At 46.0% G+C, this 24,045-nt stretch overlaps 1 protein-coding gene across 13 annotated transcripts in view; it reads left to right on the forward strand.

The window, feature by feature from the left end:
* Positions 1-23,746, forward strand: part of SLC45A1 (solute carrier family 45 member 1) — a 41,354-nt gene extending 17,608 nt beyond the window's left edge. For 10 of the 13 annotated variants that reach the window (XM_019480999.2, XM_059716952.1, XM_019481000.2 and 7 more), the window contains 8 exons: positions 6,125-6,217; positions 6,719-6,943; positions 8,846-8,917; positions 9,269-10,005; positions 11,880-12,033; positions 16,267-16,443; positions 21,716-21,921; positions 23,432-23,746. In XM_019480999.2, coding sequence (XP_019336544.1) covers positions 6,125-6,217; positions 6,719-6,943; positions 8,846-8,917; positions 9,269-10,005; positions 11,880-12,033; positions 16,267-16,443; positions 21,716-21,921; positions 23,432-23,698 — 1,931 coding nt within the window. In that variant the 3' untranslated portion in view covers positions 23,699-23,746. The remainder of the gene's footprint in view (positions 1-6,124; positions 6,218-6,718; positions 6,944-8,845; positions 8,918-9,268; positions 10,006-11,879; positions 12,034-16,266; positions 16,444-21,715; positions 21,922-23,431) is intronic. The other 3 variants (XM_059716959.1, XM_059716957.1, XM_059716956.1) reach the window with 3 other exon arrangements.
* Positions 23,747-24,045: the final 299 nt, after the last annotated feature.

Raw genomic sequence — 24,045 nt, forward strand, 5'->3', positions numbered from 1 at the left:
AAATTATGTTCTTGCTCTGCCACTGTCTCCCCAGCTGGCCTGGTGTAACTCAAGCATCAGTGCTCACTGCTGGCTTAGATATTGACCTGACTGCATATACAGGGCTAATGTTATAAGGAAGTTCCAAGTGAAGGCAGGGTAGGCAAAGTTGTTTATACTGCGCAGAGTGCCTTAGGAAGGGGTGTCAAACTTGTTGGGCCTCATGGGCCAAATCTGGATCAGGGGGTTGTGCATGAGCTAAGTTACCAGTGAGCAACAGCAGTGGTATTAATCCATGTGGCGGCTGGGACCGCTGTTTAAGCATGGCGCTGGAACCCAGGGACTTCACACCACCGCAGCTTGTCACCTTTATCCCCTGACACTGATTTTAGTCACCAGAGGTGACTAAAAATTGAGATTTCAGCAGCAGGTAAGGGTGGCAAGCAGTATTTAACTCACTGGGTTTTGGAGCCATGCCAAAATAGTGGAGCCTGAGCAATTGCAGAAATGATCCTCAGGCTGTATCTAAACCATGGAAGTGGGTGGTCCAGATGCTTGACGCTCCTTACCTTAAGGCATAAAATACTTGCCCGTTTCTGTTTTGCCTTGTCAAACTTCATTATCATTTTGAAATGGGTTGGAGAGTATGGTGCCAGCTGGTATCTATTGACCATCATATAATGTATTGCAGTTTTCATTCTCCACTCTAGAAATTTTGAACAATGAAATGGTGCTTAAAGCTTAGATGGCTACTACAGATTAAGCAGGTCACATTCTGCCTCAGTAACCATAGAATCATAGAAAATTTGGGTTGGAAGAGACCTCAGGAGGTCATCTAGTCCAACCCCCTGCACAAAGCAGGACCATACCCAACTATATTATTCCAGCCAAGGCTTTCTTGAGCCGGATCTTTAAAACCTCCAAGGATGGAGATTACACCACCTCTCTAGGTAACCTGTTCCATTGATTCACCACCATCCTAGTGAAAAAGTTATTAGATTAATAGATTGTAAGGCTGGAAGGGACCCTGGAAGATCATTGGGTCTAGCCCCCTGCACCAAGCAGGAAAGATAACTGGGGGTCAGGTGACCTCAGGAAGGTATTCTCCTCTTGAACATTTCCAGGGTAGGTGATTGCATCATCTCTAAAGGGATCTTATTCTACAGTCTGTTCACCCTGACTGCGAAGAAGTTTTCCTTAATGTTGAGCCTGAATCGGTCTTCCAGGAGTTTGTGGCCATTACTCCTGGTTTTCCCCTCGGGTGCCTTGGTGAACAGTTGCTCACTGAGCCCTTGATGTACTCCCCTAGTGTAGCAGTAGGCTGACACCAGGTCCCCTCTCAGCCTTCTTTTCTTCAGGCTGAAGAGTCCCAGATCCCTCAGCCTTTCCTTGTATAGCTTGCTGTGTAAGACTCTAATCATACGGGTGGCTCTTCATTGGACTCTCTCTTGAACATGTTCTTGTTAAAGTGTGATGCCTAGAACTGGATGCAGTACTTCATCTGCGGTCTCACCAGTGCTGAGTAGAGTGGAAGAATCATTTCCTTGGTTTTACTGGAGATGCATTGTTTGATGCATGCCAGAGTATTATTTGCCCTACTGGCTACAGTATTGCACCGCTGGCTCATATTCATACTGTGTTCAATTATTACCCCAGGTCCTTTTCATTAGTAGTGCTAGTCAGTTTGGTGCTGCCAAGCCTGTAGGTGTGTTGGGGGTTGCTCACCCCAAGGTGGAGAACTTTACATTTCTTGACACCGAATTTCCTCAGATTCCAATCTGCCCGACTTGCTAGCCTTTCTAGGTCCGCCTGTACCTGTAGCCTATCTTCAAGTGTGATCACACTTCCCCATGACTTGGTGTTGTCCGTGAACTTGGCCAGTGAGCTCTTCACCCCAACATCCAAATTGTTAATAAAGATGTTGAAAAGTACTGGACCAAGCACTGACCCCTGTGGGATACTGCTGCCCACTTTTAGCCAGGATGACACAGATCGGTTTACTACAACTCTCTGGGTCCTATCCTGTAGCCAGTTTCTCACCCACCTGACTATCTCAGAGTTAAGCCCAATTATCTCCAATTTTCTCGCGAGGACATTGTGGGATACTAGATCAAAGGTTAGATCGAGATCAATGATACTAGATAGTGCCTAATATGTAAACTAAACTTCCAGCTTGCTGCATCTTGACACCATTGCTCCTTGTTCTGTCATCTGCCACCACTGAGAACAGTCTAGTGCCATCCTCTTTGGAGCCACACTTCAGATATTTGAAGGCTGCTATCAAATCCCCCCTCAGTCTTCTCTTGCAGACTAAATCAGCCCAGTTCCCTCGGCCTCTCCTCAGAAGTCATGTGCCCCAGCCCCTGAACCATTTTTGTTGCCCTCAGCTGGACTTTCTCCAACTTGTCCACATCCTTTCTGTAGTGGGGGGCCCAAACTCCTATGTGGCTTCACCAGTGCAGAATAGAGGGAAATAAGCACTTCCCTCATTCTACTGGCAATGCTCCTACTAATGCAGCCCAGTATGCTGTTATCCTTCTTGGCAACAAGGGTACATTGTTGATTTATATCCATCTTATTGTCCACTATAACCTCTGGATCCTTTTCTGTAGAGCTGCTGCTTAGCCAGTCAATCCCCAGGCTGTAGCAGTGCATGGCATTGTTCCACCCTAAATGCAGGAGTTTGAACTTGTCCTTGTTGAGGTTCATGAGATTTCATTTGGCCCAATCCTCCAATGTATCTAAGTCACACTGAAACATAGCCCTACCCTCCAGTGTATCTACTACACCCTCCAGCTTAGGGTACAATCCATCTTATCTTCCAGATCATTAATGAAGATATTTAACAAAACCTGTCCCAGGACCAACTCCAGGGTGCTCCACTTGTTACCGACTGCCAACTAGACCTCAAGCTCTGATCATTAGATGTTAAGCCTGATTATGCAGCCAGCTTTCTTTCCACCAACCCGTGTTTCCTTAGTTTGGTTGCAAGAATGTTGCAGGAGATTATATCAAAAGCCATGCTAAAGTCAAGATATATCATGTCCACTGCTTGCCTCCCATCCTCAGAGCCAGTTATCTCATCATAGAAGGCAGTCAGGTTGGTCAGGCATGATTGCCTTTGGTGAATCCATGCTGACTGTTCCTGATCACTTTCCTTTCCTTTCCTCCAAGTGCTTAGAAATGGATTCCTTGAGGACCTGCTCCATGATTTTTCTGGGGACTGAGGTGAGGCTGACTGGTCTGTAGTTCCCTGGATCTTTCTTCTCTTTCTTAAAGATGGGCACTATATTTGCTCTTTTCCAGTTGTCCAGACCCCCTCACCCCTGATCGCCATGAGTTTTCAAAGATAATGGCCAGTGGCTCTGCAATTACATCAACCAACTCCTGCAGCACCCTCGGGTTCATCCCCTCCAGCCCCATGGACTTGTAAACATCCAACTTTTCTAAATAGTCCCTAATCTGTTCTTTCACCACTGCTGACTGCTCACCTTCTCCTGAAACTGTGCTGATGGTGCAGTAGTCTAGGAGCTGACCTTGCCTGGTGAAGACTGAGATGAGAAAGGCATTGAGCACCTCAGCCTTTTCTGCATCTTCTGTCACAAGGTTGCTTCCCTCATTCAGTAGAGGACCCACGCTTTCCCTGATCGTCCTCTTGCTACTGACATACTTATAGAAACCCTTCTTATTATCCTCCATGTCCCTTGCTAGTTGCAACTCCAGTTGAGCTTTAGCTTTCCTGATTTCATCCCTGCTTGCCTAAGCAATATTGTTATACTCCTCCCTAGTTGTCTGTCCAAGCTTCCACTTCTTGTAAGCTTTCTTTTTGTGTCTGAACTCATTGAAAAGTGATTTGCTAAGCCAAGCTTGTTGCCTGCCCTATTTGCTATTCTTCCAGCATACCAGCATGGTTTGTTTACGTGCTCTCAGTAAGGTTTCTGTAAACTACTACCAGTAGTAGTAGTCTCTTGGGCTCTTTTCTCCCTTAGACTGGCCTCCCAGGGGATCCTGCCCATCAGTTCCCTGGGGGAGTCAAAGTTTGCTATTCTGAAGTCTAGGGTCCATACTCTGCTGCTCTCCTTTCTTCCTTTTGTCAGGATCCTGAACTTGATCATCTTGTGGTCACTGCTGCCCAAGTTGCCATCCACTTCTACATCCCCAACCAATTCTTCCCTGTTTGTGAGCAGCAGGTCAAGAAGAGCACAGCCCCTAGTTGGTTTCTTCAACACTTACACCAGAAAGTTCTCTCCAAAGCTCTCCAAAAGCGTCCTAGATTGCCTGCGCTGTGTTGTATTGCCCTCCCAGCAGGTGTCAGGGTGATTGAAGTCCATGAGAACCAGGGCCTACTATTAGGAAACTTGTCTGAAGAAAGTCTTATCTACCTCTTCCCCTGGTCTGGTGATCCGTAGTAGACACCCACCACAACATCACCTTTTTTGGTCTTTCCTCTGACCCTAACCTAGAGACTTTCAACAGGCCTCGCTCTTCTTTCATAATGGAGCTCTGAGCAATCATATACTATAGGCCTGTGTGAAGCGGCTAATATTTGCTTTGGATTTGGATTCGGCCAATTTGGGGGACAGTGATTTGATTCGGTGATTCGAATCACTGTCCCAAATTCATTCGGCTGAATCTGATTTGGAGATTTGGCTGCTGCTGAGTCAGCCAAATCTCTGAATCACACAGGCCCCATCCCCCACCCACTCTCCCAGCCCCCCCACAGCCTCAGGTCCCAGCTCTTTGAAAAAAAAAAATCTGAACTCGCTGGCTGCTGCCAGGTGGGGGTAGAGGAAGGGGGCAATCCCCGCTGGATCGCCCACAGCCTGGCACAAGCTGGTGAGTCAGGCCTTTTTTTTTTTTTTTTAAAGAACTGGGAGCTGGGGCAGGCAGGACGGCCAGGGCAGGGTGCTGGGAGAGCGGGCGGGGGTTCATGACAGAGCCTCCCCATGCAATAGGGGGTCTGCTGCTCCCTGTTTCCCCACACTGCATGGGGGGGCTCTGCCATGAGCCCCCAGAAACCCCGAGGCTGCTGCAGCAGCTGGTGAGTCTGGGTGGGTTTTTTTTAAAGGGCCGGGAGCTGGGGCAGGCAGGGCAGACATGGGGGCAGGCTGGGAGAGTGAGTGGGGGCTGGAGGATCTCGTGATAGAGCCCCCCACACAGCATGGGGCAGTGGGGGACACCAGGGATCATCCCCCCTGCCTCAAAGTAGCTGGTGAGTGGGGGCTTTTTTTAAACAACCAGGAGCTGAGGCAGGTGGGGCAGCCACGGGGGGTGGGGCTGGGAGAGTGGGTGGGGTCAGGGGGCACTCAGGGGGGCTGGGGAACAGGCAGGGGATGGGGCCTGGCAGGGGTCCCCCCATGGTTCCCTCCCCCCTCCTCCACCCTTCCCTCCCCCGCCCTCTACTTACAAGCATGGAGTCCAGGTCCAGCTCCCTGCTGCAGCCAGCAGGGACTGCCTGAATTGCCAAAGCTCTCTGAATCTTTTCTGAAATGATTCAGAGAGCTTTGAGTTGATTTGGACATTTTAACTGGTCCCCTGATTCGATCTGGATTCAGAGATTTGGCCACCAAGTTAGGCCGAATCTCCTCCGAATCAAATCAGCAGCCGAAGCTTTGCACAGCCTTATCATACAGCTTTTCTACATACAGTGTGACTCCTCTTCTTCTCCCCTGCCTGTCCTTCCTGAACAGTGTGTACTGATCCATGACAGTGCTCCAGTCATGTGCACTATCCCACCAAATCTCTGTTATTCCAATCACATCATAGTTCCTTGACTGTGTGAGAACTTCCACTTCTTCCTGCTTGTTTCCCAGGCTCCGTGTGTTCTGATACAGACACCTGAAGTAACTAGCCAATTGCCCTACTTTCCAGCATAGCCTACCATAGAATTCCTCATTCTAAATCCTCAGTTGCCATGCCTACACGAGATGCTGATGGTGCAGTCATTGTATAAACAAGTACTAAATGACCGCTCAGTAAACTGTGTTACTGCACAGTAGCACTGATGAATGACTTTATTGTGATACCAACTGCGCAGTAGCTCAAGACTACTGCACCATAGTCTTGGGCTACTGTGCAGTCAATATCTTGTGTAGATGCAGCCAGTGAAACAAGATGCTGATTTCTGGTGTCTTACTCTTTTCAGGATTCCTACTGCAGCCTTTGCTGGGGGCCTGGAGTGACAGGTGCACCTCCAGATTTGGAAGGAGAAGACCCTTCATTCTAGTCCTGGCAATAGGTGAGTCATTTAAAAAAAAAACAAATTTAAAGTGCTTCATCTTCCATATAGTAAGAGGGACAATGAGAATTTGTTTGCTACCTCTCATTAAGACAGTAACATGAAAATGAGATCCTTAACATTCTGCGAGAGCAGAGGCCTGAGTGATGTGCTAGAGACCCATACTTGGAGGGTTCCCTCTTATCCTAGATCTGAAGAGATGATCCAGGAATATATGACAGCTTATCAGCATAAAACAAACCAGGCTCCAAATAAAGGAACATAATGGGAAAATTCTCTACAATCCCAAGCATGGCTGGGAGTAGGGGGTGTCACTAAAAAGCTTGGACAATGGTAGCAGATGTAAAATGTTTCCATGAATCAGAGATCCAAAAGCTTGTGATAATTGTAGAGCAATGCTTCTGTATTGAGCGTGAGGTAGAGTAATACAAGCAGAACAGGGCGCAGCTTTCTCAGTTTAATTTTCTCTCCCTGATGACAGCTCTGATTCTTTATTTCTAGGAGCATTATTGGGACTCTCACTTATGCTGAATGGCAGGGATATTGGCATTACCTTGGCTGACACTGTAAATAACCATAAATGGGGGATAATTCTCACAGTCTGTGGAGTTGTCTTAATGGACTTCAGTGCAGATTCAGCAGACAATCCTAGTCATGCCTACATGATGGATGTGTGTAGCCCAGTGGATCAGGACAGGGGCCTTAACATCCATGCTTTATTAGCAGGTATGCTCTTTTACATCTTTCATGGCATGTAGCCAGCTGGTCATGAGCAGGGATCCTGGATGTCTCTGATAAAAAATTGCAAGTTCTCTGATTTAAAAAAAAATCACAAATTATCTGATAAAACCCCCCAAATCCACGATTAAAATGAAACACAACTATATATATATAGGTATCGGTTGAACACAATATTTTATTGATATATTTACAATCTTAAAGCAGTTTGGAAGGCTACCAGTGCATCAGTCACTATAGCAAAATAAAATTTAAATACCTATACATTTTGGTATTTTATTTTGGGTTTTTTATCATGGAAAATCAGAACTCTTCTGCCCCCTTAGCTCACCAGGATGTAGGTCCAGGCCCCTGACTCCCAAGCCACAGCCCCCCAGCCCTATTGGTGCCCCTTACTCCCCAACCACAGCCCTCCTGACCCTGCTGCTGCCCTTCATTCCCCACCTACAGCCCCCTGCCCTCCGCAGCAGTGCCCAAGCTCTGGCTGATGCCCTTGGGAGGCAGCAGCTGCTGCAGCAAAAGCAGAGTGCAGAGCCTGGCTCCCCCTCCCCTGCAGGTGGCATGGCCAGAGCGGATCCCTTTCGGGAGGGCAAGAGGGGGTGCAGGCTGCCCACTGCAGGCTTGGGTGGAGAGGGCTGGCTTCCCACTGATGTGCACAGTACTAGGGAGGCAGGGAAGGGCATGTGTCCCTCAGATCTTTGAATGGGGCGCAGGGTGGGGTTGGCTGCAGGCTGCCCTCTGCAGGCTCAGGCTCCCCGCCTTGTGGGACAGGGCATGGCATGGCAGGGCAGGGAATCTTGGTGCCACTGCTGCAAGCCCTGCACTGCCCTGGTGACATGCCCCCTGCCCACCTGGCAGCAGTGAGGAGCACAACTCTGTACTGGTGTCCCTGCTGCAGCCGAGTAGGCAGGGGGTGCCTTGCCAGGGCAGCATGGAGCTTGCAGTGGAAAGGAGCTTCCCTGCACAGCCCCACTCTCCCCTGCCAGACTGCATCATGCCTGCTGGGATGAGGAGGCCCTGGGGGAAGGGCATCAGCGTGGGGAGCCCAAGCTTGCAGCAGGCAGCTCACACCTGCTCCGTAAACAGATCTTGAAGGACGTGTTCCCCATGCCCTCCCTCAGGAGTGCATGCCGTGGCAGAGCCAGCCCCCACCTCCCTGCCACCCAGATGAGCTGTCCGTGGTTCTGTTCCATTCCCTGCCAGGGCCCTGTGCCTGTGCATTCCAGCTCTGGGCCCCAAACCCCACTTACTGCACAGCTGGGCAGCAGCCCCAGCCTTAGCCCCAGTCCTTCCTAACTTCCTCCCTCCTTCCCTATGGGGGCCTCAGTTCCCCTCCCGGCTAGACTTACCTGCAGGAGCTGCTCTCCAATCTGCCTGGCAGCCATGTACTTGTACATGCATATGGTGCCCCCACCTGACCACCCTTCTCCCACTCCCCCCAGCCCCTTGCAGGCTGGAACTCTGCCACCCTGCAGAGAGCTCTTTGCAAAAATGCAGACTCCGAGTGTTTCTCTGTTAAAATGAAAAATCTGTGTTTTTCTTGGGTAAAAGGGAAAATCCATGCTTTTTTCCATGGAAAATGGAAACCCAGATTCCTGGTCGTAAGCAAACAAGCCCTGACATAGGGGCAATGTATAAAGGTGTGTACATGCCTGAAGTTCAGTAGATACAACTTTGGATTGTGGAACTACCTTCTCCTTTCACTGCACTATAAACAGAATTTAGTAAACAGTGGTTAGTAAAATTAATAAAAGCAGTACAGTATTTGTGCATTTCACAGATGTATGAGATGTGAGATGTAGTAAAGATTCTCACAAGTTTCAAAGTGAAATACACTGCATCCCAAGTAGCCTACCACAAAGCCCTCTTTTATCCCTGCAATTCAAATAGGTGGGATGGCAACATCATTTAGAGGGAGAAAAGTGAGCCTACTGCAATCAGGAGAACATTTTTACTCCTTAGGTAGGTAAGTGCCTCTGGTCATGGGACAATGACAACATGCAACACATTAGAGTGGCTTGTCATTAGCTGAGCTGGGCTAAGGTTAAAGCAGAATTTTTGACTTCCAGTTTTGCTTATCTCAGTCACTTTTGTATCAACAGAACTTTTCCCCTTTCTGCATTCATGTGGTCCTTTTGGTACAGGCTGTTCATTTATTATTAAATGGGGCTATATATCTCTTAAGGGATTAGCTCTGAATTTAAAAATATCAGCTAGAATAGTAGCTCAGAATGTGTGATTAAAAAAGTGCAGTGCTGCACTTTCTTTAGGTATTGACTAGGAAAGATAATCTCAGCTCTATTTTTCTACTAGGTCTTGGAGGTGGTTTTGGTTATGTTGTTGGAGGAATAAATTGGGAAAAAAACAGTTTTGGAAGAGCCGTAGGAGGGCAACTTCGTGTCATTTATGTCTTCACATCAATAATACTGACCATCACTACTGTCTTGACTCTAATTAGCATTCCAGAAAGGCCCCTGCAGTCTTCTACCAAGAAAAAAAAGGTGATGAAGAGTCCAAGTCTTCCTCTTCCTCCTTCCCCACCTCTCTTATTTGAGGAAGGTATAAATGAAAACCTCAGTTCTCATAGCTCGTCTCATTTGTATGCAAGTTTTACAACTCCAATTTCTCCTCCCAGCCCACTCACACCCAAATATGGCAGTTTTATCAGCAGAGACAACTCCTTGACAGGAATTAATGAGTTTGCATCATCATTTGGGACCTCAAATATTGACAGTGTGCTCATAGACTGCTTTACAGGAGGACATGATGGTTATTTAGCAATCCCAGCAAGCTTGCCCAGGCAGACAATCAGTGTGAGCTTTCCAAGAGTAAGGGATGGCTTTTACTGTCAAGAAAATGGAATTCTGGAACAAGGGGAGAATTCTGTAACTCCTGGGCCAGATGGAGATGCACTAAGGGTGGGTTCACTGGATGCAATAAAGCCACAATCATCAGGGATCCTGAAAAGGCCCCAGACCTTGGCCATTTCAGATACTGTAATAGGAAATTGTCCAGAGAGCAGCAGAAGGAATGTAACCTTCAGCCAACAGGTAAGAAGAATAACTATCTGCTGAACCAATGTAATTGTCAAGTAATCTGAATGTCCATTTATTTGATTTGGATTTTTTACTTTTAACTTTCAAATGTTTAAATATACACTTTCTTAGGATTGATTCTATTGTTTCTGTAACTATTTGTAATTAATAGTTCATTATGACCATTGTTTATAAAAGCAAATACGGAAGTACAATGCCTTAATTTGTGACACAAGCATATTGTTGAAAGAAAAAAATATAGAAAATAAATGAATGGGATTGTTGAAAATGATTTATGATATGAAATACATCAAACAGCCTGTTAGATTTGGGAGAACGTGGGGATTCCCTTAAGCAGTACAATATATTTACTCGAATCCAAGATGAAGTGTCTCCCATCTTTTAATATGTGGGGGGAAAAGCCCCTCATCTTGAGATTTGAGTACAAGGCAGTGGGCTGGGGGAGAGAGGGGGAGGGGGAGGTGGAAGGGATAGCTGGCAACTGCTGTGGCTCTGACTCCTTTCTCAGCTTGGGGATGAATTTGCTGCCTGCCCTCCCCGCTTATCCTCTAGCACCAGTTCCAGGCACAGAGTACATGGTTGTTCTGGTCCCAGCCTGGCTACCCATCAGCTGTTACAGTAATGGCAGCTCTTACTCTGGAGCCTGACTGGAGCTACCACTGCTGTAACAGCTGATGCATGGTCAGTCAGGGCCAGTGCAGCCACATACTTCATACCTTGGATGGAATAAGCTCTACAGTTTAATCGGATGTAGCACGTGGAACCCAGACAGAGCAGCCCTGGCTGGCAGGGGCTTCTGTCAGCCCAGGGCTGCTCTGACCAAGCTCAATGTACTGTGGAGGGGGTGGCTGGGGCATGAGGGAGCTTTAGTGCGAGGCTAGCTGGCATGTGTGCTACTGCAGTTTTTTACTCTGCAGCAGGATAGCATTTGTATTTACAAGTAATTGTATTTACAAGTATCCTGTTGTGGAGTAAGTTAGTTTACTCTGGCCTAATAGGGACACATGTGTAGACACTGAGACATTTACTCTGCACCTAGTTGTCAAGTGCGCAGTAAACGTCTTGTGTAGCCATACGCTGTGTATGTAAGAAGCAAATCTCAAAAGAGGGGTGGTCACAGAGACAACCAGCAAAATAGCGTTAGTTAAACCAGGCCTCTTGCTTCCACTGTCCTCTGAATTTATGGGAATATACCAAGGAATCAGAACTTGTAGCAGTGGTGGTATTTTTTATTAGACCAATTAGATATTTGTGGGGGGGAAAAAACATTATTTGCAAGTTTTTGGGTGAACACACCCTTCTTCAGGCACAGGAGAATGCAAAGATTGTAAAATTTCTCCTAGGTGGAAATAAAAATTCATATTTCACAGGAGAGCTGAAGGTGGTGTAAGATCTCCTAGTTGAAATAGTTCATTTTATGCAAATCAGATTCAGATAAGTGTTAGAACAGCTTTTTTACCTCTAAGTTATCTGGTAGCAAGCAGGATGTAGAATTATGTTTCGTTCTGGTTATGGTATTTGACATTTTACAGGAGAGTGGGAAGCTGAAATGTTCTCCTGGGCAGGGAATTTCCCTTGTGTTTAGGTGCCTCTGAGCAGCATGAAGATGCAAATTTACCTTGAACAACAGGAAGAGCAAGGTATCAGCTTTCAGGTTTCCAGGTGGCAGATTTTAATTCTTTCTTGTAAAATGATGAAATTTCATTAAAAAATGGCTAAATTTGGTATTTCATAATTTCAAACTTCATAATTTTACAAGAAAGAAGCAGGGTTTACTTGGTAGCAGAGTTTTATCCTTTCACTGACTTGTCAGAAGTATAATATTGCAAGTTTACACTGCTTGCTAACTTGGAATTCTTATGATACAGGTTGCTAATATTTTACTGAATGGTGTGAAATATGAGAGTGAGCTGAATGGATCAGGTGAGATGTCTGATCAACCACTTTCCATGAAACATCTTTGTTCAACCATCTGCCACATGCCTACGGCTCTGCGTAACCTCTGCATCAACCACTTTCTAGGTAAACCAACAAGTACTACTTTGCACTTGTTATGAAAGTAAACATTTGAATAACTATGACCTGATTCTCCACAGAGATGATGGGTAAGATACCAACACCAGAAAATTTTCTTTTGCTTAATAACTTGATAATTTTCTCTGAAACTGAAGAATAAGAGTGTCAAAAAGCCATGTTTTGCTGACTGGCTGGCTGGGGCATGAGGTGCTTCACTGCTAGGGTTCCCTGCTGACTAGCCTTGCACTGAAGCACTCCTGGGCCCCAGCCATCCACTCTGCAGCACACTGAGCCTGGTCGGAGAAGCCCCAGGCTGGCAGGCTGACCCCTTGGGCTCCCTGCCAGCTGGGGCTGCTGTGATATAGCTTAATGTGCTGCAGTCAGTGTGTACATACAGCTTCCCAGGAACAATAAACTGTGGAGCAATAAGCTCTGCAATTTATTGCTGCCCCTGATGACATGTGTAGATGTGTCTGTCTAGTCTAATCACTGACACTCCCCTTGAAGTTTGTCAAGAGAAAGAAATATGTGGGAGCAGGGGAAAAACAAGCCAGGTGTGTGGTTCAGCAAGATGGCTGTTACCTTGGATGGGAGTGGGCCCTAGGTTCTAGTCTTTCAGTGGGTGTGTCTACACAAAACGCTTTACTGTGCAGTAGTCTAAACACTAAATAAGTATGCTAAAAAGCTACTGTGCAGTTTCATAGTTGGTAGGGTCGGAAGGGACCTGAGCAGATCATCAAGTCTGACCCCCTGGTATGGGCAGGAAAGAATGCTGGGGTCAAACGACCCTGGCAAGGTGTCTATCTAGCCTCCTTTTAAAGACCCCCAGGGTAGGAGCAAGCACCACTTCCCTTGGAAGTTGCTTCCAGATCCTAGCCGCCCTGATTGTGAAGTAGTGCCTCCTAATATCTAGCCTGAATCTACTCTCCATCAACTTATGGCCATTATTCCTTGTTACTCCCAGTAGTGCTCGGGGAAATGGATTCTCACATTGCCTGCTGGTCTCCCTTGGCCAGTTTGTAGATGGCCACAAGATCCCCTCTCAGCCTTCTCTTGTGGAGGCTGAACAGGTTCAGGTCTCGTAGCCTCTCCTCGTAGGGCCTGCCATGCTGCCCCCTGACCATGTGAGTGGCCCTCCTCTGGACCCTCTCAATGTTGTCTACATCCCTCCTGAAGTGCGGCGCCCAGAACTGGACGCAGTACTCCAACTGCGGCCTGACCAATGTCATATAGAGGGAGAGGATCACTTCCTTGGACCTGCTCGTGATACATCTATGGATGCATGACAAGGTGCAGTTAGCCTTCCTGACTGCATCCCCACATTGGCAGCCCATGTTCATCTTGGAGTCTGTAATAACCCCAAGATCCTTTTCTGCCTCTGTGCTGACAAGAAGGGAGTTCCCCAGCCTGTAGGTATGCTGCTGGTTCTTTCTCCCCAGGTGCAGTACCCTGCACTTGTCAGTATTGAATCCCATCTTAATCTCATCTGCCCACCCCTGTAACCTGTCCAGATCCAATTGCAGTCTGTCTCTCCCTTCTAGCATGCCCACTTCTCCCCACATCTTAGTGTCATCTGCGAATTTGAACAAGGTGCTTTTCACCCCCTCGTCCAAGTCGCTGATGAAGATGTTGAACAGTGTGGGCCTGAGGACTGAGCCCTGGGGGACCCCACTGCTCACATCCTTCCAGTAAATTGATCTACTACACAGTTAGCTGGTGCCTGTAAATACAGGTACTAAATTTGGCTTGTGTAGATGCTGATTGGGATCAGCTTTGCTCCTGGTCAGCCATGCCCACAGGGCACCTGGTCATGGTACTGTTCAGCTCCCAGCTCCCCCAGCCGCTCAGTATGGGGACTGGGTCCCTTTCTCCACCCCTCTTCCCTCTCCCACTGGTCCTGGTGCTGTGGGGACCCTAGTTTCACACAGTAGCAGGGATCTGAGCAGTGCTGGGACTGAGGAGCTACCAGTGGGGCAGCTAGCTGCTGGCCCCTGGCTGGGCAGGGAATCCCTGCTCAGCAGGAGGCAGCCAGGAGCTGTCCCACTGATGGGGTAGCTAGTAGGGCTGTGTGAAGCTTCAGTCGCTGATTCAATCTGGCAGAGATTCGGCCAGATTCAGTGGCCACATCCAAATCAAATCAGGAGACCCTTTAATCTCTCTGAATCAAATTGGAACCCTCTGAGTCGATTTGGAGAGATTCAGAGAGATTGGATGATTCAGACATAGATACAGCTTTAAATGTTTTTTCTACATACCTCAAGGTACCAGGCAGCTCATGAATGCTGAGATGGTGCGGCGGACGGAGCATCCCATGGGAGTGTGGAGTGGGGGGGTCCCCAGCATGCTTTGCAGTGGACCCAAAAGTGGACCAGAAACACTTCCAGTCCACTTCCAGGTCCTCTGCAGAGTACACGGGAGACCCCCACCTCCCAGCTCAGCGACTGGTGCCTCCTGGTTCTGGGGGAGCAGCCAGGGTCCCCATGTGGCTGATCACTGAGCCGGAGGGACACAGGGCGGGTGGGGGGAGCACATGCTCGGCGGTGGACCTGGAAGTGGACTGGAAATACTTCCAGTCCACTTGTGTCTGCTGCAAAGCACGCGGGGGAGCGGGGGGTTCTGTGCGACTCTCCATCCACCCCAGCATCACAGCATTCATGAGCTATGCCTGGTACCTCGAGGTATATAGAAAAAACATTTAAAGCTGTGTCTGTGGCTGAATCTTCAGATTCAGATTTGGCCAAATTGAATCGGAACAGTGATCTGAATCAATGAATTGAATCACTGTCCCCCAAATCGAGCCGGATCTGAATTGAATATGGCCCACTTTGCACACCCCTAGTAGCTAGCAGCAAGCCCCCAGCTTGGCGGGGAATCACCAGCAGATTAGAGCCCCTCCCCTGCAGCTCTTTCTCAGCCCCATGGCCCACCTGATCAGGACCGGGGCCTGGGAAACAGCTGCAGGGGTGGGGATTCTTCTTAACCTCCTACCCCAATTGCCCATTTGAGGCAGGAGGCTGGGAACCAGCTGGGGGGAAGGGGACTTTTCCCAGCCCTGTGCCCTATGCCCCAAGCTGGCTGGGACCTGCTCCAGACCAGGACAGGTCCCGGTCAGCTCTGGGCTGGCTGTACAGAGCAATTTCTGTGCAGCCTGGATCTGGCTGGGACCTCCCCCAGCCAGAGACAGATGACAGGCGGCCACAGGCTCCTGCAGCACCAAGCTGCAGCAGCAACTCTCCTACCCTGTGCACATCAAGATTCCTCCTGATGTGTATGCATGGGAACGGTCCCCATGGTCCCTGCCAACCCCTGGGCTAGCACCCAAGGGGAGTCTGGCTCTGCCCCTGGCTGCTGCAAGCGGGAAGAGCAGGGTGGGAGCAAATCTGCTCCCAAGATGGAGCATGTGTAGAGGTGCTCCCCCAGTAGGCTTACTGAACAATATTTTTACTGTTCAGTAAGCATACTTCAAATTAATAGCATGTGTAGACATGCCCAGTGGGACAGAAACTTTCCCACAGCACTGCTGTCCATACATTTAGTCCAATGACTATTAAATGAAAAAAGCAGCAGTTTAGCTTCCAAAGGAGCACTAGAGATATGATTGGATAATGCCTGATCTGCATCATGGTTGTTAGCATACTGTACAGGGAAGTCTGATGTAGAGGTTCAAACCCCCTATTTGGTGCAAAGGAGCTACAATCCAGGTCTGTGGCTTGCTAGGACAATAAAACAGCCACTTGGTTACTAGGGCCAGAGGAAGCACAGGTAGCAGCCATATGTAAAAAGCACTTGCCGCAGCTAGCAGTGCTGTGATAAGTACAGCCATTTCTCTCAAACCTTGCAATGTGTATCCATGCCTTTCTTAACTTGACACTGCACAACAATGATTGGCTGTATGTGAAGTTACATCTTGTCCACTCATACTTAAGCTAATAGAAATGCCAGTTGTATCCTGTCTTGCTAATACCCGTACTATGAGCTGCAATCTGCCTGTGGCATTTAAGTGAAGTTCAAGGTGTAAATTTTAACATTTAAAATCCTGAATTACTTTGATTAAGATTACAACATAGCATAGAGATAAATAATCTCAGCTAATTTTCCGCATAAAGATAAGAGCAATCTATGGGACGTACTACACAGTATTCTACAGGTGGCCTTCTCCCACTCCCATCACTTTGAGAAGAAGCTTATAATTGATTTTATAACTACAAACAAACAAACAATGCTTCTGGCTTCTTCCAGGTTGGCTGTCATTTGAGGGGATGCTACTGTTCTATACAGACTTTATGGGAGAAGTAGTATTCCAAGGAAATCCCAAAGCACCTCACAACTCAGATGAGTACCAAAAATACAATGCTGGGGTCACCATGGGCTGCTGGGGAATGTGTATCTATGCATTCAGTGCTGCATTCTATTCAGGTACAACACACAACTTTCTCGCACTCTGCTACAAATAAGCAAAAAGGGTTCTACAATAAGTGGCACTTTGGCTTTGGCACTTATATAGCAGTTTAGCACACTAGTTTGAGGTACTTCTGCATTTGGATTTTCTTCTTAGCATTTTCTTATCCCTAAGGTAGTATATCTGCTACTCTGCACTGGGAGCATCTACATGTGTATTTAGGCATTTTTCCTAATGCGCATTAGGTACCTCTAATGTGATGTACTAAACAAATGTGCATTACGCTGCCTTAATGCACAGTAATGAATGCACATGGTTTTTAGTTATTTGTGCTTCCTAGTAACCTCACAAACACATAAGCTATGAATCTGAAGTCTTTAACCAAGGATGCACAACCTTTTCTGAGGTAGAATTCTGTTTAATTACAAAAAGCAAGTGTGCAACAATTCTGCATATAATTTAAGAAGATAAGTTACTGTACTCTTTGATTATATTCTCCTCCCACTATGAAAAGTTATTGTTTCATAGGCACGCAATCCTTCAAGAAATGCCTAGCGCCACACCTTTGTAGTGTCAGTATAAGGAATAAGAAGTTAATAAAGATTTGCTGAACTTGATCTTGCATGTTGGTTTTTTAGAAAAACACAAAATCATCATGAGACTTTTGATGAAATAATGCAACTGTACAATTCTATGATATCCAATTTGAGACTCAAGACTCCTAGGACTAGATGACTTAGCAAGCCCGAGTCAAACAAGAAAATTAATCTTCATGTTATATATACTTAGAAGGTGGCATGGTCTGGAGTTCTAGCTCAGGACAGGGAAACAAGCAATTCTGTATTTCAGTCCTGGTTTTAAGTCACTTGGTTAGATCCTTTAATATCTGTTTCCCAGTTCCCCTTCAGTAAAATGACATAGGTATTTTTTTCAAACCGACAACATTTAGCAAATGCTTGTTCAATAGTTTGTGAATATAAAAAAAAAAATCATTGTATCATTGGGCTCTGTGGCAGGCCAGTAGGGGGTGCTCCTGCGCTGAGCCACCCACCTCACCATGCCCGACCACTTTCCAGGCTCTGAGTGCCTTCCTGGGGGTTCCTCATGTCTGACTGACCCCCTTCCTGGAGCACATCCGCTAGCCTGGGGTAGAGCTGCCACCACCCAGGGACAGGCTTCATTCTGGGAAACACAAGCCTAGTAGCCCTCGAGGGTACTTGACTCACTTCAAGAACTTGAGGTGCTTCCCGCAGTCAGAAACACAAGTAGTGGTCTCCCTTAGTCAGCCGAACCAAGGGGACCCCAAGGCATAATCTAGACCCACTCCCAATAAATCTCCCATGCTAGGTACAAAGAAGAACTTTATTGGTTACAAGGAGTAGGGTTGGAATAGGGTACAGAGTTGAGTACTATTGGAGAAATCCCATAGAGCAAACAGGTTGGCTGGAGTAGCCTTTGATCACACATCTGAGTTACTGCAAGCTATATATCTAGATAGATCTCAGGTAGCTTACTCACAAGTATCATCCAGAGGCAGGTGGAGATTGCATCTGGAGGCAGGCAGTTCCTTGATCATAAGTTTTGAGGGAGAGAGCAAGTTTCAGGTGGTCCAGCTCTTTTTTCTTTCTGAGTTTTCCTCGTGGCTACTGCCTCCTCTTCCTGGGCAGTCCTTAACTTATATAGCCCTTATGACCTCATTTACCTGGTCCAATGGAGACCAGCACCTGTTGACTGCCAGCCAACCAATGCATCACTGGTTGCTGGGCAGACTGGCAGTCTCTAGCCCACCAGGGAGCCCAAGCCCCTCACCCAGGTATGTGATGCCAGTCAAGTAGGCAGTGGGAGCAGGTTTCCCCTCTCCCTGAGGAATGTTTCTAGCTCAGGTTGCCCATACTAACCAAATTGGCACAGAGCAGAGTTCTTTGGGTGAAACAGAGGTGGCCTTCTGCCACAGGCTCTACCCTTAGAGCATTCCAATTTTCTGCATGCTATGCTGTGAAATTCCACACAATGAATGTGTTACTTTGAAAATACTGATAAATCAAAGGGATTATTTGCAGCAAAATTCTACACAGCGTGTGTCATGGTGATACTTTCTCTCCTGTCATCTGCTGGGCCCTGTTTCCCTTCCTGTGCCGGAGTATTCACCAACTACACAACACCCTCCACTCCTTTTGGAGGTCTGCTTTCCTAATTTGTATTTCTTACCAAATGACATTCTATATCTCTAATATTATTTTTAAGACAGAACTTAGACAACAAATATACAGTCAAAAGTATTGCAAATATTTCTCAGATTAGTCAATTTATTAACAGTTTACAAGGCTTCAATTTTCAGGTACCTAAGATTATCAATATGTAGTTTAATGTTCACCACTTTCATCTTGAATTTATTTGCACTGAAGAATCTTCACAATCATTGTCTTTTTCTGAATATCTTCTTTTGACCATTCAAGATGAACACTATCTGCCATCTAAGTCCCCAAGGTCACTATCTATCCATGCAACAACAGCTCTGTATTGACAGTTTGTTGCATAACAAGCTCAGTCACAACATCTCCAAATAAGTTGGTTCAATAAAAGACACTACCAAACCTCTCTCTTAACATGATGTGAGGATTTGATAAAGGAATTATTTGTAAATTAATTGTAAATGGTTGCAAATGAAAGTGCACTAAAGTATTCCTGCACTTTTCTTGTGGAATATGTTAAAAACAGTTCCACTTAGACAACAAGATATCAATTTGTATCACAAATTTATAGACCTGAACTTCAGAGTTTCCCTTTACCCCCCTCCCCACCACCATGTCTTTAGAGATCTTGTCAAGAACCCAACTGTTGATGGAATTCACATGACCTGAAATAGCGTTCATACTTTGTATTTAAAGCTCAGTTGTCATGTAGGTTTGGAATGCAGATTTTCCAGCTCTGTTTACTTTCCAAGGCTTGGAATTCCATTGTTACATTTCTTGACAAGCCAGTTCTTAGATGCAAGATGCTTTGGCTAAACTTTTTTAAGTGATTGGAAATACATTCTTCATGCCTGCTCCAACTCCCTTACCTGGATAATATTCTCATTTCAGTTTCTACAATAGCAGCAAAGTACCTTTTTTGGAACGTATTTTGAATACCACCAAGACAGTCAAATATTTACTAATGACAACATAAATAGTTTACATCCCTGTAAAAGCAACATGGGCATGGATCAGGCAGGCATCTTTGGATCTGGAAGAATTTGGCCACATTCATAGGGGTTTACGAGGCAAAAAAAGTACACGGCAATCAGGAAGTCTGATAAATAACATTTGTTTGCTTTCACACATGCACGCATGCACATGAATTGGAAATCCTAGAAGTACTGAAATACCTATATTGGGGGGGGAAATTACCTGAAACTTTCAAATTGATTTAAAAACTCCCCTCCTTTCACTCCCTCAAAAAAACTCCCTGAGAATTGGGAAAAAGATGCAACACATAAAGGCATGGACCACAATATCAAAAGGGCCTTCTATCCCACTGATATAAGGATCAGAATTCTTAGCCCATATGCTGACCCGGGTTTTCACCTAAACTAGTAATATGCAATTTCCATGATCAAGTGATGCTTCTAGTTTAAACTCTAGACCTTTTAACTTTCAGTGGGCATGTCTACACATGCATTTGATCCAGGATCAGTTTATTCACAAGTAAATTACCCACAAGTAAAGGATCCCAGGCAGGCATCTACCTGTGCAGGGAATCGGGAACAGATTTGCTGCCTGCAATGGGCCTCTGATGCTACTGGCTCCCCCTGGGTGCTAGCCCAGGGGCTGGCAGGGAGCCCTAGGCCAGGAGACTGTAGTCTCCTGGCTGGGCCTGAGAAATTTCACCCTGCCTCAGGGTCTGCCTGCTTCCAGGATGTGGACAATGTCTCCCTGCCCCAGCAGCAGGGAGCTCCTGGCCCTGATTTCCAGATCTGGGGCAGGGGAATTCAAAAGAACTGCAGGGGAGGGGCAGGTCCCAGCTCCCAGTGGGGCAGCTAGCTTGGGGTGGGGCAGCTAGCTTGGAGATAAGGTCTTCCAGCACCCAGCTCCCTGATTGCAATGGTGGAGCAGGGGCTGGGAGATAAGGGGGAATAGGACATAGGGGAAATTAGGGAGGTTTACTGCATAGTAAGCATGTGCACATGTAAATGCACATGCTTACTTTGCAGTAAATTATGCTACTGTGCAGTTAAGCGTCTCATGTAGATGCACCTTGTATGTCACATGCTCCCTCTGGTGAGGATTTCATATGAGGCTTCAGGGCATTGCTTCACAGGAAAACCAGGTACAGCTGTATCAAATGCCCTCAGCTGGACCTGTGACAGGGAGTAAAAGAAACCTAGCCATATAAGCTGTTTATCATATGAAGTAAATGTTCTTGGTTAGTTATTTGTTTAGATTGCCAAGTACATATAGGGACAACATTCTGTGCACTCAGCCCTGTTAAGTGCAAACAACAACAAAATAGTCCTACAAACAACACTAAGTGAAATCCTATTTATTCTACTCATAAATAATTTTAGTTTTCATTCTGCCAACCTTCCTTATAGCAGTGCAAGAGTGCTGTTGTAGCTATAATGATCCAGAAATAATCTGAGGTATGGATTTTTTAGGATATTGTTTAATTGGATTTCTTAGACATCATCCCTACAAAATCCTTGCCTCTTATAATCTTCCTTATAAACATCTCTGTCAATTAATTTGGAAACAAAAATCTTACATGTCCTTCATATTCCTCTTCAAAAGTTGGATCTATAAGCCACTGACAAGATACAGAGAGGGTCAGAGAATATGGAAATATACACTATCAAGATAACCAACAAGAATATAGGAGAGAAATGCAGGCCACTGTGCTCTTAACTTGCTGCATGTGAAAGCTTTTACTCTGCGTGACATGAGAAACAAGGATTTCTTAGGGTGATAATTTTTATTGTTTCAACTATGTAGTAGAGATAAAAGACAAGCTTTTGAATGCAAGACCTGATGAAGAATGTTTAACTGGTCAATTATTTTAATTCAAAGTAAAACATCAAAACAACTGTAAAAAGTAAAAATTAAAACATTGAACTAAGGGAAATCTCACAAGTGTCTTTGATAATTTATGGAAAGTTATTTAGCATGATTTAACAAACAAATAATTTAAAATTTTACTGTTTAAACACAAGAACAAATTAGATCATTTGCAAAAGAAAGTTAAAAAAATAAACCAGTAAAATCTCTTTATACTTTTGTGTGTAATTTGTTATCTTTACATTCTGTTTTACAGCCATACTAGAAAAGCTGGAGGAATACTTCAGTATTCGCACTCTCTATTTCATAGCATATCTTGCCTTTGGACTTGGCACAGGCTTGGCTACACTCTCCAGAAATATTTATGTGGTTTTATCACTATGTGTAACTTACGGTATTTTATTTTCAACACTCTGCACACTCCCTTATTCTCTATTATGTGATTATTACCAGAATAAAAAGGTAAGTTCTTTATTACATTCAGAACCCTTAAAAGTTTCAGCACTATCCAATTCGTTAATCCATCGTAAAAACTTCACCTTCTGTGGATCTGGCATCTATGAATGCTGAAAAATATCGTGCTAACTTAAATGGTTTTGCCCCTTTTGTTTGTTGTTTGTTTTCTGTACACACAGAGTCAGTTTTTTAAACAAGTTAATTATATCTCTTGATACTAAGTAGCCAGTTACATGCAGAAAGTTCTCTCTAGTTTCTCCAAAACTGCTTATGGCTTTTTCATTCCCCATTGCCCTCTGATCCCTGCTGCATAATATTAAGGAGACAAATATTTTTTCAAAGACATCTGTTCATAACACAAGCTTGTACTGGCCATACACTACTAATGTCCCTGCAAGGATGCTGGGTAGATTCTGTCAAAAAAAGTATGTCCAGATGTTATATGCCAGCTGGACAGGAGCAGGATGGCTGAATTAGGCATGTTGCAGGCAGTCAAGACTTCTGTTAAGGTATTCAGGTTGTAGCTGTATTGGTCTAAATCAGAACTCATGGTAGAGGTAATATCTTTTATTACATCAACTAGATTTTTGCATTTCTGACACTGCAGCAGTATAAACATAGGGGAAATACCCTTGAGAGACTGTTCCTGCAGGGGTTGTAGCTGCTGAATGGATTGTAGCTCTAATATTCAGGCAAATTACATTTTTGTTGGAGCATGAACTGCAGCTCTAGATAAGTGTTTATAGTTTATAGTTTAACCTTCCCCTAAATTGTTCACATTTGCTCAAACTTGTGTTATTGAGGCTGAAGTTTTTCAGACCCACTTTCTGAATGTATTTCTAAAGTGTAAACTTAAGGAGTTCAAACATTTTGGAGGGTGAGAGAGAAACACTTTTCCCACTCTAAAAGAAACCCTTTTATATGAACAGTTTTAGCAACAGTTTGGGTTAGAAATGTGAAATTGGTAAAAAACAGTCCTTAGACTGGACAGGAGACTTTCACTTTGTGATTTGGATATGGACAGCCTGCACATGCATAGCAGTTTTTCAGCAGTACTTGAAATTTTAGTTTTGGCATCTCTGAGAATGAAGGGGAAGAGACTAGTGTAGGGCACTCCTTCACACCCCTGTGCCCCTGCATGAGCTGAAGCAGAATGGAGTGTTCAATGGGCAGGGAGCAGTTCACCAGGAGTCACATAACTTGACAGTTGTGTTATGTTCATCTCCTGCTCAACAGCTCTTCCACCTCCGAGGCAGGCTTGTTCAGTAAACAAGGTGCTTGCCACAACTCTGGGGTGCCCTGGCTCTGAGCTGGACTCCCCAGCCCAGGCCAGCCTGCCCCAGTCCCAGTTCCAGTTCATTGTAACAGAACCAAGCTTCCCCCCTTCCCTCCCCCCAGCTCTTCTAAGATAATTACTGGGCAGGCACCTTAAATGGACCCAGACTTCAGGCGGGCACAGGGACTGTTGTGGAGCTGGCCATGCCGCTGGTCTCACACGTGCTTCTCTCTTCTGCAGTTTGCTGGCCCGAGTGTGGAGAGCCCACGGCGCGGCATGGGCGTGGACATCTCACTGCTGAGCTGCCAGTACTTCCTGGCACAGATCCTGGTATCCGTGGCCATGGGCCCCCTCACTGCGCTAGTAGGCAGTGCCAACGGCGTCATGTACTTTGCTAGCCTTGTGGCCTTTGCTGGTTGCCTCTTTTCCTCTCTCTACGTTACCTATGAGATCCCATCCACTGAGGAGCTGCCAGAGGAACAGCAGCCACTTGTGCGAACAGTGTGACGTGTGGGCACAGGCTGCACTGGAGCCAATAAAAGCAAATGAGGCCAGTAGATGCCTCCATGCGCTCATTACTTGGCAGCTTGAGGGGCTATGAAGGGAGTTGGGAATGGCAGACAGGTGGGGGTGGGGAGGAGTTCCTGCCCAGTGCTGCCCCCTGGTATCTGAAGTTGGGAATTGCAGCCAGGTAGAAAAAATTAACGGGGGTAGGGGTGGGAGTATGGGGGGGGGGGAATAAAATCCTGCTCAGTGCAGCCCCCAGTGTCTGAAGGGGGTACTGAGGGCACAGGAAAAAAAAATTATCCTGCTCAGTGTTTCCTCCTGGTGGCCAAAGTGGGTACTGCAGGAAG

This window comes from Alligator mississippiensis, chromosome 13 (genome assembly GCF_030867095.1).
Source record: "Alligator mississippiensis isolate rAllMis1 chromosome 13, rAllMis1, whole genome shotgun sequence".
Lineage (NCBI taxonomy): Eukaryota > Metazoa > Chordata > Crocodylia > Alligatoridae > Alligator > Alligator mississippiensis.